This window comes from Theropithecus gelada, chromosome 1, assembly GCF_003255815.1.
Source record: "Theropithecus gelada isolate Dixy chromosome 1, Tgel_1.0, whole genome shotgun sequence".
Taxonomy (NCBI): Eukaryota; Metazoa; Chordata; class Mammalia; order Primates; family Cercopithecidae; genus Theropithecus; species Theropithecus gelada.
Genome location: NC_037668.1, coordinates 123,363,707 through 123,380,271, shown reverse-complemented (window position 1 = coordinate 123,380,271; position 16,565 = coordinate 123,363,707). Strand labels below are relative to the sequence as shown.

The window sequence follows — 16,565 nt, the reverse complement described above, 5'->3', positions numbered from 1 at the left end:
TATGAAATTTACTTCCCAAAAGAATTGGTTTTATTTTGCTGATGGTCATGTTAGTAAAATTAAAATTAAAATTTTTAAAAAGCTAGAAATTTTGTAGGTAGACTATATAAAAACCTAGTCATGGAATTAAATTCACTAAATTAATTCTCTTTGAAAAACAGCATCCCCATGAAAATATATCAATACTGATATTATTCTTATGGGAATAATTTTGTATTTATGAATAGAAAAACCTCCTTGCAGTCAAATGGTGGCGGTCAAAAGACCAGGCTAATCGCCCTACCTCCCCTGGAGCCCACAACCACCACATGTCAATGCATCACTTCTTTAAACATGCCTGCTCTCTCAAACTGAGCTGAACTAAGCCTTCTCATATAACACCAGGAAACAGTTTGCAAAATTTCTGCCATTGGAATCACATTTAAATTTTCCTAAAAGAACCATCTTACATGTTATCCTATTACTGCTGAACATAATTATTACTAGTACATTAGCGTTTCAAATCCTGTGATACTAAATTCCTATCACATGGCCATCTGTAACTTTCATTTCATCTCTTTGATATTAAACAATGAATCAAACATAAATTGGAGATAAAAAAGTCTTAAGTAGATATTATCCAAGTTGACCACTCTATCTCAATAACGATTTTTTTTTCTTCAGAATCGTGACTACAATAACTTGGCTTTACTCATTAACAGAGTAAAAATGTTTAAATTATCATCATATTCTCCTTGTTTGGGATAACAATTGCTACACTAAGGCAAAATAGCCTCCATTTGTATTCAAATCTAAAATAAATCATTTAAATGCACTTTGCTGAAATGTCTGAGCACAAGCATTTTAACAAAGCATACACCATCAATGTTTTCTGTTTTAAAGTAAGTGATGTTCTTATAAATAATTGATATCCAAACATAAACGAAATTGGCAATCTTAGAAAAAGAAACAGCTTACCAAAGTGGATCAGTTTTAGTAGGCTCATCGAATAAGAAAATGTACAAGCCAAAAATACCAACCACCAAAGAATGGCATGTGGATACTACCCTGAAATTAAACAAAATACACACAAAGTTTAGATTCTTTGCAATAAAATTTAATTCTGACAAGACACGGAACATTCCTTTTTTTTTTTTTTTTTTTGAGACGGAGTCTCGCTTCGTTGCCCAGGCTGGAGTGCAGTGGCGCGATCTTGGCTCACTGCAAGCTCCGCCTCCCGGGTTCATGCCATTTTCCTGCCTCAGCCTCCCAATTCGCTGGGACTACAGGCGCCCGCCACCACGCCTGGCTAATTTTTTGTATTTTCAGTAGAGACGGGGTTTCACTGTGTTAGCCAGGATGGTCTGGATCCCCTGACCTCGTGATCCGCCCACCTTGGCCTCCCAAAGTGCTGGGATTACAGGTGTGAGCCACGCGCCCGGCCTACACAGAGCATTCTTAACAAGTTGTACCTGGAAGCATTTATATATAGGGGTGGAGTATAACGGAGAGTATAATGCAAAATTGCCCATTTAGAAATCCAAAGGCCACAGCTTTAATTTGGAATAAAGAAGGAGGAAGATACCAAGGCCTGTAATTTCCTGCTAGAGAACTGGTAAATCACTTCTTGGTTAAAAGTTCTAAGACAGATAGATTCACACATGACAATGACTGACAGACTTTTGTGCAGACAGATGGCAACCGGCAAGGCCACTACCCTGTACTCTGGCTCGTTGCAACCTCCAGCCCCAACAGCATCAATACGAGATAAGTTTTCCTGCTCCAATCAGCTGGGAATGACTTCCAGATCTACTGGCTTTAACAAACTCCATATCCTTAAAACAATTCGAATGGATCATGATATGAAGATGTATTATCTTGAGAGACTTCAGTTTTTAAAGTACATTGATATGCACTATTGCACTTGGTTCTTGTAACAAATTTGTAAGAAAGCAAGGGTAGCTATTATTAGTCCCTCATTATCATTATTATGAAAGCACTTCTAAATAGACAAATTGAGGACCATGAATTTATACAGAAAATTTGTTTTTAAAAGAAACACCCAAGTGAAAGCACAATGTTCTCAAGATCCAGGTCAAGTTTTCTTTTATAGAAGGAATAAGTTTAACATAAAAATCATAGTTTCTATGAATATATCTTGTTAATAAATTTAATGATTTGACTAATTCCCAAGCTCTATGTTAAAGAACTCTATTTAGGATACTTTGTATTTATCCATACAATAAATTTTTTTTACCCAACAATTTCAGATTTCTCACATCTTTATCGAGAAGTTCACAAGTAATGAAGCTTCTTTTCATTAGGATAAAAAATGAGAGGTACAGCAAAGTTTTCTCTCTAAAAATTACTGGTGTGTAATAAAGTTTTCTCTACAATATGATCCCAAATCTTTAAAAGTAAGTAAAACATATCAATTAACGTTAGGTTTGGTATCAGAAAATTTCATTGTAACTTGAGAAACCAATATACTTGACCTAATAGTGTGTTACAAAATAGATATATCATGCTAAATCAAGCCATATTTTAAATGAGCAAAGATTCTCACTAATTTAAAGGCATTGACCAAGTATCATTTATAATATCTAAGAATCATTTTGAAATGTGAATAATTAATCAGATTTATCTGGTTTACAAGTCTAATTTAATTTTCATGCCAAGCACACCTGCATTCCATTTGAGCACAGGATAAAAACATAAATTCCTTGGCTGGACATGGTGGCTCACGCATGTAATCCCAGCACTTTGGGAGGCCAAGGTGGGCAGGTCACCTGAGGTCAGGAGTTTGAGACCAGCCTGGTCAACATGGTGAAATTCTGTCTCTACCAAAAATACAAAAATTAGCTTGGTATGGTGGTACACGCCTGTAATCCCAGCTACTCGGGAGGCTGAGGCATAAGAATCGCTTGAACCTGGGAGGCAAAGGTTTCAATGAGTGGAGATCACACCACTGTACTCCAGCCTGGGTGACAGAGCAAGACTCTGTCTCAAAAAAAAAAAAAAAAAAAAAAAAAAATTAAATTCCTTGGTATCAAATAAAATACTCCATCTAAATGGTCATACAGCCAGCTCTCTATTGCCAATCAAAAATTCTATAAAATAAAAAATATATATAATCTCTCTCACTAACTTGTTTTACTGTTTGGTAACCATAGTCAGAAAGCTCCCTTTTGAAAAAACCTAACTTTGTATTTCCGACTCTCAGGCCTCAGATTCACTTCTCTTTTGAGATGTTATGTGGAAAATTCTAAGCCCTCAGCTGACGGAAATAGTGTATGATTCAGTATAGAAATGTTAAATGTTACTTGATCCGGTCAAATATCTCCCTCTGTAATGAAGAGGAAAAACAAATACCCTGCCCTAACTCATACACTATTCTGTATTAAAAGTCTATACTATTGTTTCAGAAACTTCTGTTAATAAAAGTTTTGTATTTTATTATTTAAAATTAGATTCCTAGCAAAGGAAAATTTAGATTCCTTAGTATCTAAAAAAACACTCCAAGATGATACCCAAGATAAAATATTTCAATTTATTTTCAAAGAGGGTAGAAAAGAAATGTTTGTGCATGTAGAGAAATAGCACTCTAAGGAAATGATTAATGGCCATTTTAGAATAGCAATTTTAATTTAATCACAAGTAGTGCAAATATTGCCAACAGAAATTATATAGCTCAGTCAAAAAGAGCTAAATTTTAGAGAAACATTTAAAAATTAGTAGTATTTTAACACAATAAGACTTTCGATGTGATAGGCAAGAAACTGAATATAATTAAGAAAATTTTTTACAAGATATAACACCTGTAAGTATATACATTTTCAGAAAAAGTAACAATTGAGTACAACAATTTCTCACTTTTAATTAAACTGCTGTCTCTCAAGTGGGCATTTCCAGTAATTTTTTTTCCTCCATTTCTTTTTATACTAGATGGCTCAGACCATTCATTGTTTAGAGACTCTTTCCTGATTACTAGAAAGAATTATGTGTGTTTATCTGTATGTTTCAAACTAGAGGCTGAATTTTAAGACATTTATACATACTTTACTCAAAATACAGCCTCCTTTTCCTACTTTGCACTTCTCCACCACACAGCTTAAGTCCTATGTAAACAATGCTGGAGTGACAAGCAGGAGCAAACTTGAAAGAAAAGCACCATTGAATACCTAAATGAATTTTATATAGTCCCAGACTCCTTTTCAAATAGAAACTCAGTCTCCCAAATGGTATTTCCTGTGTCATAGAATGGCAGTGATAAGACTAGATAATGCAAAATATTTTTCAATTTCATTTCATTTTCACCTTGGCTTCTATCTCTCTGTAGCCTTCCCTATTTCTTTGACTTGCAGCTACTCAACATTCAAATGCCTTTACCTATCCTAACCAGAGTAAAGAGGAAATGAAAATAGTTCAAAATTTAATCAGAGAATGTATGTACCCCCTTCTCTTTCCTACCATTCCATCTATCTTCATATGTTAGAAAAGATTTTTTAAAGTAATGATATCTCTAGTATAACATATTTGAACAATATTTTTGTGCTAGTCTTAAGACAAAATAATCATACTGCTTATTTTTTGAAAATATGTGGAGAAATAAATCTTGCTTTTTGAGTGAACTTTGGCATGTATGAACCTGATACATCATTGTAAAGTGCAAAAGAAAACAACTAGAGTCTTATTAAATTCACAGTCTGAATCATAAAAGTAGATGCCTGCAAAACAATTTGGTTCAAAGAAAGACAGGGAATTTCAAATCAGATATGACCATTCTCAAACACTCAATCCTGACAGAATTTCTTGACTTTTAAAAGAAAATTTCAATGAAAGATAATTATAGCAAACTTTAGAGACTTGCTGAATCCATTTTATGGTAAGTGTATTAACTTCAACTAAATAGCAACAACAAAAAATATGGCCATGGCTGCTCTGACTCACTGAGGTTTACAAATGCACAGTGATGTTTGGGGACATAAAATGCTCTAAAGCAAGTGAAGCAGTCATCAGAGCCATTTTGTATTTGAAATCTTGTGAGATTAATACGTTGTACACACACACAAAAAAACTGCAACCAACTTTTTAAAACTCTAGCAGGGTACAGTGGCTCCCAGCACTTTGGGAGGGCAAGGTGGGTGGATCACCTGAGATCAGGAGTTCAAGACCAGCCTGGCCAATATAGTGAAACCCTGTCTCTACTAAAAACACAAAAATTAGCTTGGCGTGGTGGGGCATGCCTGTAATCCCAGCTACTCGGGAGGCTGAGGCAAGAGAATCGCTTGAACCCAGGAGGCGGAGGTTGCAGCGAGCCAAGATTGCGCCACTGCACTCCAGCCTGGGCAACAGAATGAGACTCTGTCTCAAAAAAATAAACAAATAAAAATAAAAATAAAAAATAAAACTTCAGATTGCTATATCAACAGATGTCTAATTCTTTCTCTATTTACTTTTTTGTTTAAAAAAAAACTAAAAAGAAATTTTTACTTTAAAATTATGTAACAAAATAATAAATGCTGGAGGGTTCTAAATTATAATGCAAAGTTCATTAAAAGGTTCATATGCGCTGACTGTACACTGTATTCCCTGGTGTATAGCGTTTAACTGCCCCAGGTCTGACTAAGTTGGCCAATGCTGTATGGTATAAGCTACTCAAAAGTACGACTAATTTTTTCTTCCATCTTCATTTCCAAAGAATATTTTTGTTATAAATATTTCAAAGAACATGAAAGTACTAGTACTCATCCACAGTCAGCTGGAGTCTACTTCATCTTCACTGGAGTCTACTTCATCTTCACACACTTCCTCAGAAACTTAAATAAATTTATCCTAATATCTTTCAATATATCAATTCTTAAAAAAAATTTTTTTGCGTGAGATCATCTACTTGTTTCTCCTTTTATTCCTAAGATCAAATAAAAATGTGGCCTTACATTAGACCCTAAATGAAATACTTTTTTGAAATATTTTAAATAATTTTATCTCATAAACTAGTTTCTTTTCATCAATTACATTTTCATATGCTTTACCTTGAGTTCCATTCAATCTTCTTTTCGAAGCTGAGACTATTGAAACCTGGAGAAACTTTTGCTGAAAACCAGTAACTTACAAAGTAGAAAAGAAGCTGAAAGGTGAAAAAGCTGGTACAAATAACACTGATGAACAGTTTTGTGTTGATCTCCATATTTCTTCAACCTGTTAAGATAAATGACAGCTATAAATTGTTATCTCATAATAAACCTAGAGTAAATTTTATTTTAAGAAATATGTCTTGTAATTTTAGAAATTTTTAAAATTTAGAACAAATGTAAGAATATAAAGAAACTAAGAATTTCTGGCCTTTTGTATATTTCTTCACCTTTACCATCTATTTGTCATGTATCTTATGTTTGTATTCAGAATAAAAGAAAGAATCTATTATCTTAAAGATCTCAATATTATAGGTGTCATTTATAATTTTAACATCATGATATTCAAAATTATCTAAGTCTTAACATTAACAGGGAATTTCAGGTACTATCAGTAAAAAGTATTCTTTTAATAATATTTCAATTAAGTGTAGGACAAATCACCTGATTTCTTTATTCCTCAATTTCTCATCTATGATATGAAACAGTTGGTTACATAATTTCTAAGAAACAATCAAGTCAAATATCATAGAATTAACACTGCCTGCAATAACAAAACAAAAAATAATTCCATAATAAAAAAACTCATGTTGCAGCAGGACAAACAACATTTAAAACAAAATTAAAATCTTAAGATCACAGTCTTAGAAAAGAGCCATAGCACTGCTGAGGCAAGACAATATGGTCTCGAGGCGGGGAACCTAAGGTTGATTCATACTGACTTCCTAGAACTAAATCAAACAGAAAGACCCAACTTTACACACCTAAGTAACAATATAACTGGAGGTTACCTCCTTTGCAAGCCCCTCCCCCACTTTTCTGAGTGGCAAATGGAAAACTGAAAGTACCTCCGATTGATTTCCAGAACCAATCAGATGTTTACATAAGTGTGCAACTTTATAACTTGGTTTCAGCCTCTGATTGATTGCTTTCCCCAACCAATCTGACTGCCAGCCAAGTCTTCCTTTGCACAGAAGTGTAACTTCCCCTCCCCCCCACCCCCCATTCCCTTCCCCAGATGGGGTCTTGCTTTGCCCCCAGGGTAGAGTGCAGTGGTGCTATCGATCTCAGCTCACTGCAACCTCCGCCTCCCAGGTTCAAGCAATTCTCCTGCCTCAGCCTCCCCAGTAGCTGGGATTACAGGTACACACCACCACACTTGGCTAATTTTTGTATTTTTAGTAGAGACGGGGTTTCACCATGTTGGCCAGACTGGTCTTGAACTCCTGACCTCGTGATCCGCCCACCTCAGCGCCCTAAAGTGCTGGGATTACAGGCCTGAATCACCACACCCGGCCTAGAAGTGTAACTTTGTAATTTCACTTCAGCCTCTGATTGGTTGTTTTCCTCAACCAATCAGTCTGGTTGTGGGCCACTACTTCATTTGCATGCGGTGTACAAGAAGTGGCCAATGGGAAACCTGTAGTGGGTATTTAAACCCTAGAAAATTCTGTAACTGGGCTCTTGAGCCTCTATGGAAGAACCCACTCCCACCCTGTGGAGTGTACTTCCATTTTTAATAAATGTCTACTTTTGTTGCTTCATTCCTTCCTTGCTTTGTTTGTGCATTTTGTCCAATACTTTGTTCAAAATGCCAAGAACCTGAACACCCTCCACCGCTAACACTGTCACTGCACAAATGAGAATTTAACTTTAAAAACATGCTCTTCAATCACACACGTTCTTGGAGCAAAAGGCCTGCAGGGCTTTTTATCCCTTTAAAAAAAAAAAAAAAGATTTTTATAAAAGAGCTTCAGGTCTTAACAATCAAGTTAGCAGAAAGAACAGTATTATGCATATATGCACACTCAAAGTGTGTTTTCTATCTCATTGAGCTGAACTTTATTTGGCTCCTAAAAATCTTAGGAATATTCAGACCCAAAAAAAAGGCACTAAAGCATTTGCTCATATCCAGCAAATATAGCATTTCTATGGCTCCATCTTTGATAGAGCTGATCCTCAAATGAAAAGGAAATAAATCAATACACATTTCCAGCTGCCTAATGCAAAGAAATAAAGTCACCTACTGAAGTCAATTCACCAGAGAAAAGTCAAGTCATTGACTGCACTAGCAATAACCCCACTTCATAATCCCTCCCGACCAGGATATCGTAATAAGAATCAGTCTCCCACAGGGCCCCTTCCGACAGAATTCATATGCCTATAATGAATTCTTTCCTCATTGTGTGTGTGTGTATGTGTGTGCGCGCGCGTGCACGTGCTTGGTAAAAATATTGATATTACAATTCTTTTCTATGAGACTCCATTAACTTTACTGCTCTTTTACTTCTTTTTAATTCAACATATGTTTATTGGGTATTAAATTTTTACTTTGTGGCCTTTTAGCCTAGGTTTTTTTTTTTTTTTTTTTTTTTGAGACAGAGTCTCGCGCTGTGTCACCCAGGCTGGAGTGCAGTGGCGCGATCTCGGCTCACTGCAAGCTCCGCCTCTCAGGTTCACGCCATTCTCCTGCCTCAGCCTCCGAGTAGCTGGGACTACAGGCGCCCGCCACCACGCCCGGCTAGTTTTTTGTATTTTTAGTAGAGACGGGGTTTCACCATGTTAGCCAGGATGGTCTCGATCTCCTGACCTCGTGATCCACCCGCCTCGGCCTCCCAAAGTGCTGGGATTACAGGCTTGAGCCACCGCGCCCGGCCTAGCCTAGGTTTAATATTAACCAAACAATACATAAAAGTTTTGTACATAAATTAAGCAGCACCATAATTTGCTAAGTGGGATGTAAGGAGAATAATGCTTTTGTAAGATTAAAGCAAATAGGTATCTGGAGGCCAGATGGACACAAAATTGGGAAAAAAAGACAATCAGTAATCAGAAGAGAATGGAGAATCTAATCTTCAAATGTGAGGAGGTTTGCCCTGAAGACTTTTGTATGCTCTCTGCTGATCCTACAGCAGCAGGTGGGCATGGGCTGCTCGTTTAGTTTGTTAAAATTCAATGTATACAAAGCATTTATTTCATGAATGTTAAAAGGTGTCATAAAACATATCGTACCTTATCCATTTTATGAATTGTTCATTTAATTAATGTATTTAAAAGCACTCAAATAATTCACCATTAAAAAATGTATCATCCCCTCTCCCCCACAAAATCGAGTTTACTGGATGAATATTATATTTTGAACATAATTATTTTCAGGTAAGACTTTGGATATATGTTGAGAGTCTCCCTTTGAAAAAATGTTTCATTTAAAAACAAAGAGCTCCATATATTCAAGCTGTGACTTCCATTAAAAGCTCAACAGATAGAAGCCAATTAAATTGTTCTACTCTCAGCTTTGCCTCTTAGTAAACAGCTGCTTGCTTAATCAGTCATGCCAAATCAAGAACTAATCTAGAGATCTTTACAAATTTCCCCAGAAAACCAAGGCTTCTGTTAAGAAGCAGCTACCCCTGTTCATTCACTTTAATGCATGAATCAGGCAAGAAAAATGGTAAAAAGTGATAAAACCAAAGGATGCTCATTACTAACATATATTAAGGGCCTTTAAGAGTTTGGTGATTATTAAGTACAGGAATATACAGTAATACTGGAAAAGCAGACCTACTTCATATACCTCTACAGGTAGCTAGAAGCTGGCAGAAGGATACTATTTGGCCTAGAGAAGAGCAGTTCAAACAGATAAGGGAAATACATGTGTAGCAATTTACAAGAATGTCTAGACATGAACTCTACAATATAATTAGTCCATCTTGATTCACAGGAATTACGGACATCAAAGAAACTTTTCCAGAGACCTGTTGAATGAAATAATGTTTATACTTTTCATTCAAGATGGTTTACACAAACTTTAATTGACACTGGTTTCTTAGTAGGGAAAAACACGAAAAGGTCTGAAGTTTAGTCATGCACTGCATAACAATGTTTCAGTCAATGACAGACCACATATACAATGGTTGTCTCATAAGATTACAATGGAGCCTGGCGCGGTGGCTCACGCCTGTAATCCCAGCACTTTGGGAGGACGAGGCGGGCGGATCACAAGGTCAGGAAATCAAGACCACAGTGAAACCCCGTCTCTACTAAAAATACAAAAAATTAGCCGGGCGTGGTGGCGGGCGCCTATAGTCCCAGTTACTCGGGAGGCTGAGACAGGAGAATGGCTCGAACCCGCGAGGCGGAGCTTGCAGTAAGCCGAGATCGCGCCACTGCACTCCAGCCTGGGCGACAGAGCGACACTCCGTCTCAAAAAAAAAAAAAGATTACAATGGAGCTGAAAATTCCTATCACCTAGAGACGCTATAGCCATCATAACACCGTAGTGCGACACATTACTCACGTGTTTGGGGTGATGCTGGTGTAAATAAACCTACTGCACTGACGGTCATATAAAAGTCTAGCACATACAATTATGTGCAGTACATAATAGTTGATAATGATAATAAATGACTATGTTACTGGCTTATGCATTTACTACACTATACTTATCATGATTTTACAGTGTATTCCTTCTATTTATTAAAACACACACACACACCATTAACTGTAAAACAGCCTCAGGAAAGTCCTTCAGGAAGTAGTTCAGAAGGAGGCATGTTCTCTTAGGAGATGACAGCTCCATGTGTGTTACTGCCCCTGAAGACCTTCCAGTGGGACAAGATGTGGAGGTGGACGACAGTGATATTGATCATTCTGACTCCATGCAGACCTAGGCTAATGTGTGTGTCTGAGTCTTAGATTTTTAACAAAAAAGTAATAAAATAATAATTTAATTTTAAAAATAGAAGGAAGCTTATAAAATAAGGATATAAAGAAAATCTTTTTCTACAGCTGCACAATGGGTTTTTTTTCCGATAAGTGTTATTAAAAAGAATCAAAGGCTGGGCGCAGTGGCTCATGCCTGTAATCACAACACTTTGAGAGGCCGAGGCTGGTGGATCACCTGAGCTCAGGGGTTCGAGACCAGCCTGGACAACATGGTGAAATCCCGTCTCTACAAAATATACAAAAAATTAGCTGGGCGTGGTGGCACGCGCCTGTTGTCTCAACAACTTGGAAGCTGAGGCAGGAGAACCGCTTGAACCTGGGAAGCGGAGGTTGGAGTGAGCCAAGATCACGCCACTGCACTCCAGCCTAGGTGACAAAAGTGAAAACTTTGTCTCAAAAAAACAAAAAAAATCAAAAGTTTAAATTAAAAAGTTTATAAAATAAAAAAGAAACTAAGCTAGGGTTAATTTATTGAAGAAATAAATTTTTAAAATCAATTTAATGTAGCCTAAATGTACAGTGCTTATAAAGCCTACAGTAGTGTTCAGTAATGTCCTAGCCCTCCACATTCACTCACCACTCACTGATTCACCTAAAGCAGCTTCTAGTCCTGCAAGCTCCATTCACAGTAATTGCTCCACAGAGGTGGTGTACCATTTTTTATCTTTTTTTTTTTTTTTTTTTTTTTTTTTTTGGACACAGCTTCTCACTCTGTCATCCAGGCTAGAGTGCAGTGGTACAATCATAGCTCATTGTAACCTCAAACTTCTAGGCTCAAGTGATCCTCCCACCTCAGCCTCCCACGTAGCCACCACACCCAGCTCATTTTTTTTTTTTTTTTTTTGGTAGAGACTGGGTCTCACTATGTTGCCCAGGATGGTCTCTAAGTCCTGGCCTCAAGTGATCCTCCCACCTCAGCCTCCCAAACCACTGGGATTACAGGTATGAGCCACTGTGCCTGGTCCAATTTTTAATCTTTTATACTACATTTTCAACTGTACCTTTTCTATGTTTAGATACACAATACTTGCCATTGTGTAGCAACTGTCTATAGTATTCAGTACAGTAAATGCTGTACAGGCTTGCAGCCTAGGAGCAACAGGTTATGTCATATAGCCATGGGTGTGGTAGGCTGTTCTGTATAGGTTTGTGTTAAGTGCACTCTATGATGTTCACACAATGATATAATTGTGTTAAGGACACATTTCTTAGAATGTATCCCCATTGTTAAGCAATGCGTGACTGTACATTTCTTAACTATCAGCTATGACAGCCCTTCCCTTCCAGCAGGAGGACTCCCAGAGACAGGGCCCTGGGAAACAGCACTGCCAGGGCTGATTCAGTCTTCACATCAAAAAACAGTCCATCCATCTGTCTCTGGTCCACCATGAGTCAGGCACTGTGCTGGAATACAATATAGGGAGACATGCTTACAGTCAGTAGGGATACAAAGAAATTGATCCTCACCACATGAAGTGGTAAGTGCAGGGTGCTAAGGGAACGCTCCCTGCTTTCCAAGGAATAAATGCCCAGGAGAGGTGACACATAACACTGAGAAGGTATCCAAAAGTATTCGAGGTAAACCAAGAGAACATCTTCTCTTCTATGAAAATCCCAATAAGATGCTTTGAGGCTGGAGCCCAAGAGAGTCAGCTCTCAGCCAGGCTCATGCCTGTAATTCCAGCAGTTTGGGAGGCCCAGGTAGAAGGACTGCTTCAAGCCAGGAGTTTAAGACCAGCCTGAACAACATTAATGAGACCCCGTCTCTACAAAAAATAGAAAAATTAGCTGGTTGTGGTAGCACATTCCTGTAGTTCCAGCTACTCAGGCGGCAGAGATGGGAGGATCACTTGAGCCCAGGAGATCGAGGTTACAGTGAGCTATAATTGTGTACCATGGCACTCCGGCCTGGGTGTCCGCGCAAGACCCTGTTTCAAAAAGAAAGAGAAGGAACAAAGGGAGGGAGAGAGGGAAAGAGAAAAGGAGAGGAGGACGGAAAGCAGGAAGGAGAGGAGGAGGGAAGAGGGGATGAGGGGAGGAAGGGAGAAAGGGGCAATTTTAAAGGAAATTGACTTTAAAAAAAAAAGACTCAGTTCTACTAAGTGAGGTTAGGATTACCAGCCCCTCCCCACCAAAACACAATCACTCACTCATTTCCCCCATTTGTGATTCCTTTGTAAATTCCTTAGAGAATATGTCAAAATACCAGTGCCACTTCCATGCACATACATAACCCCACTCCTTCATTTTCTAATATAATCCCCCAGTGAGAACCACTGCTGGAGTGTTTTGCAGTAAAACTCCCCAAAAAGAAGGGTGAAGGGTCTGTGTGTTTGTCTTTAAGGGCAGCAAAGAAGGGGGAAGGTGGGAAGAATGCTCCACTAATGCTTAGCATTCCTTTTCCCATCCCTGGTAAGCTCCCTCTCCTATTTCCCACATTGATTCCAAATATTCACTGCTCTCAAATCTCTAGTTCTCCCTCTTAAAATAGATGAGGTTTCTTCCCATTTGACCAAGAAAATGAAGGCGATCAGGCATAAACACCTTTAACTTGGCAATGTTTACTACCTCCCCGCAACTCCCACTACCTGAACCTCTTCTCTGCATACTATAGGTTCTGCCTGGCTATGTGCCCTGCACCTTCAACACTGCTTATACTGTGTGCAACTAGATTTCACCACCCCCCATGCACCAGCCCTGAATGGTCAGCCACCCTCTGGATGGGCTCCATTTGGGCATCCGGAGGTGCCACAGGTTCTACTTGGCCCAAGCTGAACTTAACCCCAAGCAGCCCTTCTCCGTGGTGCCATACCTCAATGAATGACACAGCCACCCACAACATTGCCCCATCTTCCAACCTGGAACAGCTCAGTCATCCTTGATTCCTTCCTATACCTTACCTCTACAAATAACTGATCAAGAAATCCTAGTAGATTGGAGAATACCAAGTGAAGGATACCTTGATTCCAGCAAAGTTCTGAAAGTTTCTCATGATAGCCTTATGAATAATACCAAAAAAAAATAAGAAGTGGCTAGATTAACAAAGTTAGTGAGCCCAAGAGCTAGCTGAAAACTAGAAGCAGCATGTAAATTAATGATCCAAAGTAGAATTGAGAAATATCTCCTGATATTTTATATGATTTTCTCTATTTTGGTCCTGTTTTAGTAAATATTTTTTGTAAATATTTGTATGTTTACTTAAGCTGCATATAACAGAGGTGGGAAAGACAGCAAATACATTAAGTTAACAGAATCAGGTTTGAAATTATCTTTATTAGCTAAAATAATGAATCCCAATCATAAAGGCAAAATATAATAAAACTTTTAAAGGCAATACCAAAGTATAGGACTTGGCATAATAGCCATACACACAAGACCTTAGCATTGTAAATGACACAAATCAATGAAAAACAACAGTAAAATGAAGATACTAAACACACACACAAAAAAACAAATTTCAGGCTCATTTATACTCAGAAAGAATAGATGTGCATCTTTTGATCAAGTATCAGTCCCATATACTCCCAATTAATTACATACCAAAGTACCTTTAGAGTGGTGTAAAGATGGTAATCTTTAGAAATAGTATCATATCGTAAAGAGCTAAGAGGCTGAATAATGTTATCTTGGGAATAAGATTTCTTAAAAAAAAAAAAAAAAAACTTGAAAACCTGAGAGCAGGCTGGGCTCAGTGGGTCATGCCTATAATCCCAGCACTTTGGGAGGTCAAGGCCAGTGGATCACCTGACCCCAAGAGTTAAAGATCAGTCTTCTGCAACATGGTGAAACCCCATCTCTACAAAAAAATACAAAAATTAGCTAGATGTGGTGGTGCACGCCTGTAATCCCAGCTACCCAGAGGCTGAGGTAGGAGAATCACTTGAGCCCAGGAGGTGGAGATCACATTACTGCATTCCAGCCTGGGTGACAGAGTGAGACCCTGTCTCAAAAACAAAACAAAACAAACTTGAGAGCATTCCTTGAACATTTAAAGAAGTGTTGTGGCTGGGCATGGTAGCTCACACCTGTAATCCCAGCACTTTGGGAGGCCAAGGCGGGTGGATCACTTGAGGTCAGGAGTTCAAGACCAGTCTTGTCAACATGGTGAAATCCCATCTCTACTAAAAATACAAAAATTAGCCGGGCGTGGTGGTGGTATGCGGCTGTTGTCCCAGCTACTCGGGAGGCTAAGGCAAAAGAATCACCTGAACCTGAAAGACGGAGGTTGCAATGAGCCAAGATCAGGCCACTGCACTCTAGCCTGGGCAACAGAGGTAGACTCTAAGTCAAAAAAAAAAAAAGTGTACAAAAAAATAAGAGCGGGAACTTACTCTGCATTACTCAAAATTGCACAAGTGGGCAGTTTAACTTAACCACCCTCTAACCCTTTAGAAGTGTCCAAGTGTCTATCACGGAAGTGGTAAAAGAACAGCTGGGAGAGATGTCTGCAGAAGGCGGGGGCCCTAGCCTAACCTTTAGAGGACTCTGGAAACAAGATTTGGGGTCTAGAATTGAACTTAATTTTGGTAATCAGAAAGACAATTCCTATTCCATTAACTTCCCAACATTCTCTCAGTTATGTTAAAAACCATAATTTCACAGAGAAGGAAATGTTAAGTATATATACCATGATGGGAAGCACATAGGCCCAAAGTCTTGATTTTGAGTCTCAGTTCTACCACTTGCTAGCTGCGTAGCCTTAGAAAAATTACTAAACTTGCCTTAACAGAACCTCAGTTTCCTCATCTGTAAGACAGAGATATCAACAGTACTAGCCTGACATGGTTGTAGTAAGAAATAAATGATATAATGTTTCTTGGGCACTTAGAACAGTACTCAGCATATGGTGTGCACCCAGTCTCTGCTTCTACCGTCATCCAACTCCAGCAGCACACAGGACATACAACCTCTGGGCCTGTTGTCACTCTAGTCAAGGAAAACAAAACCATCCTACAGCCACCAGGTCCTAGACCCCTAACTCATGCCTTTTTTCATCAGTCAACACTTAAAATGTAAGCAGTGCCCACTGCAGAGATCTATCCTCTACCACTTGAGTACCTCTGTTTTGCTTCAAAGTTCCTTCCCAGTCCATCACCCTCTCCACCTCCCACAACCTTCCACTGGGTCCCTTGGAACTGCTGCTCTACACCCAGAAAGTAGTGTCATATCCTCGGCCTCTCCTCTGAGCATGCTGAAGACACCCTCTTCTCCTGCAACCCTCTCAAGTAGCAGTCTCTCACACTGGAGTCAGGAGATGGCCTTGGTACCTGTCCCACTTCAGGCCTTATTCCTCCAGTCCCCTGTCCACTGCAAACACTCATATCCTTTTTAGGGTCCTGCCATTCAGTTACACCACCTCTTCCTTTCCTCACTGTTATATTCTAATCTCCCAATCACTTCTGCTTACTCAAAGACATTAGCCCTGGCTCACTGATGTCGTCAAGCCCTGCCATCTTCCTGCTCATTTGATGGCTCCACATCTCCTAGACAACTCAGTCCATTATCTTCACCTGGAATGGCAGGTCTTCCATGCCACCTTACCCACCCATGAACCTTTATTGTCCCCTACGCATCATTTTCTGCCTCCAAAATAACACTTCAAGTATTCCCTTTGTTGACCAGGGCCTTCTTTCCTTTAAGCTTCTGCAGTATTACAACATTATCAGTCCACTGACCTCTCAACTTTTGCCCAACCCATTAGCCCTATCCTGCTTGTACATCCCTCTT

At 38.8% G+C, this 16,565-nt stretch overlaps 1 protein-coding gene across 3 annotated transcripts in view; it reads right to left on the bottom strand.

Annotated features, from left to right (window-relative positions):
• LOC112607965 (transmembrane protein 56) overlaps nucleotides 1-16,565 on the bottom strand; it is an 82,275-nt gene that overhangs the window by 45,984 nt on the left and 19,726 nt on the right. For all 3 annotated transcript variants that reach the window (XM_025359419.1, XM_025359409.1, XM_025359430.1), the window contains 2 exons: nucleotides 6,015-6,180; nucleotides 958-1,047 (listed from right to left, as the gene is read on the bottom strand). In XM_025359419.1, the coding sequence (XP_025215204.1) occupies nucleotides 958-1,047; nucleotides 6,015-6,169 (245 nt within the window). In that variant the 5' untranslated portion in view covers nucleotides 6,170-6,180. The remainder of the gene's footprint in view (nucleotides 1-957; nucleotides 1,048-6,014; nucleotides 6,181-16,565) is intronic.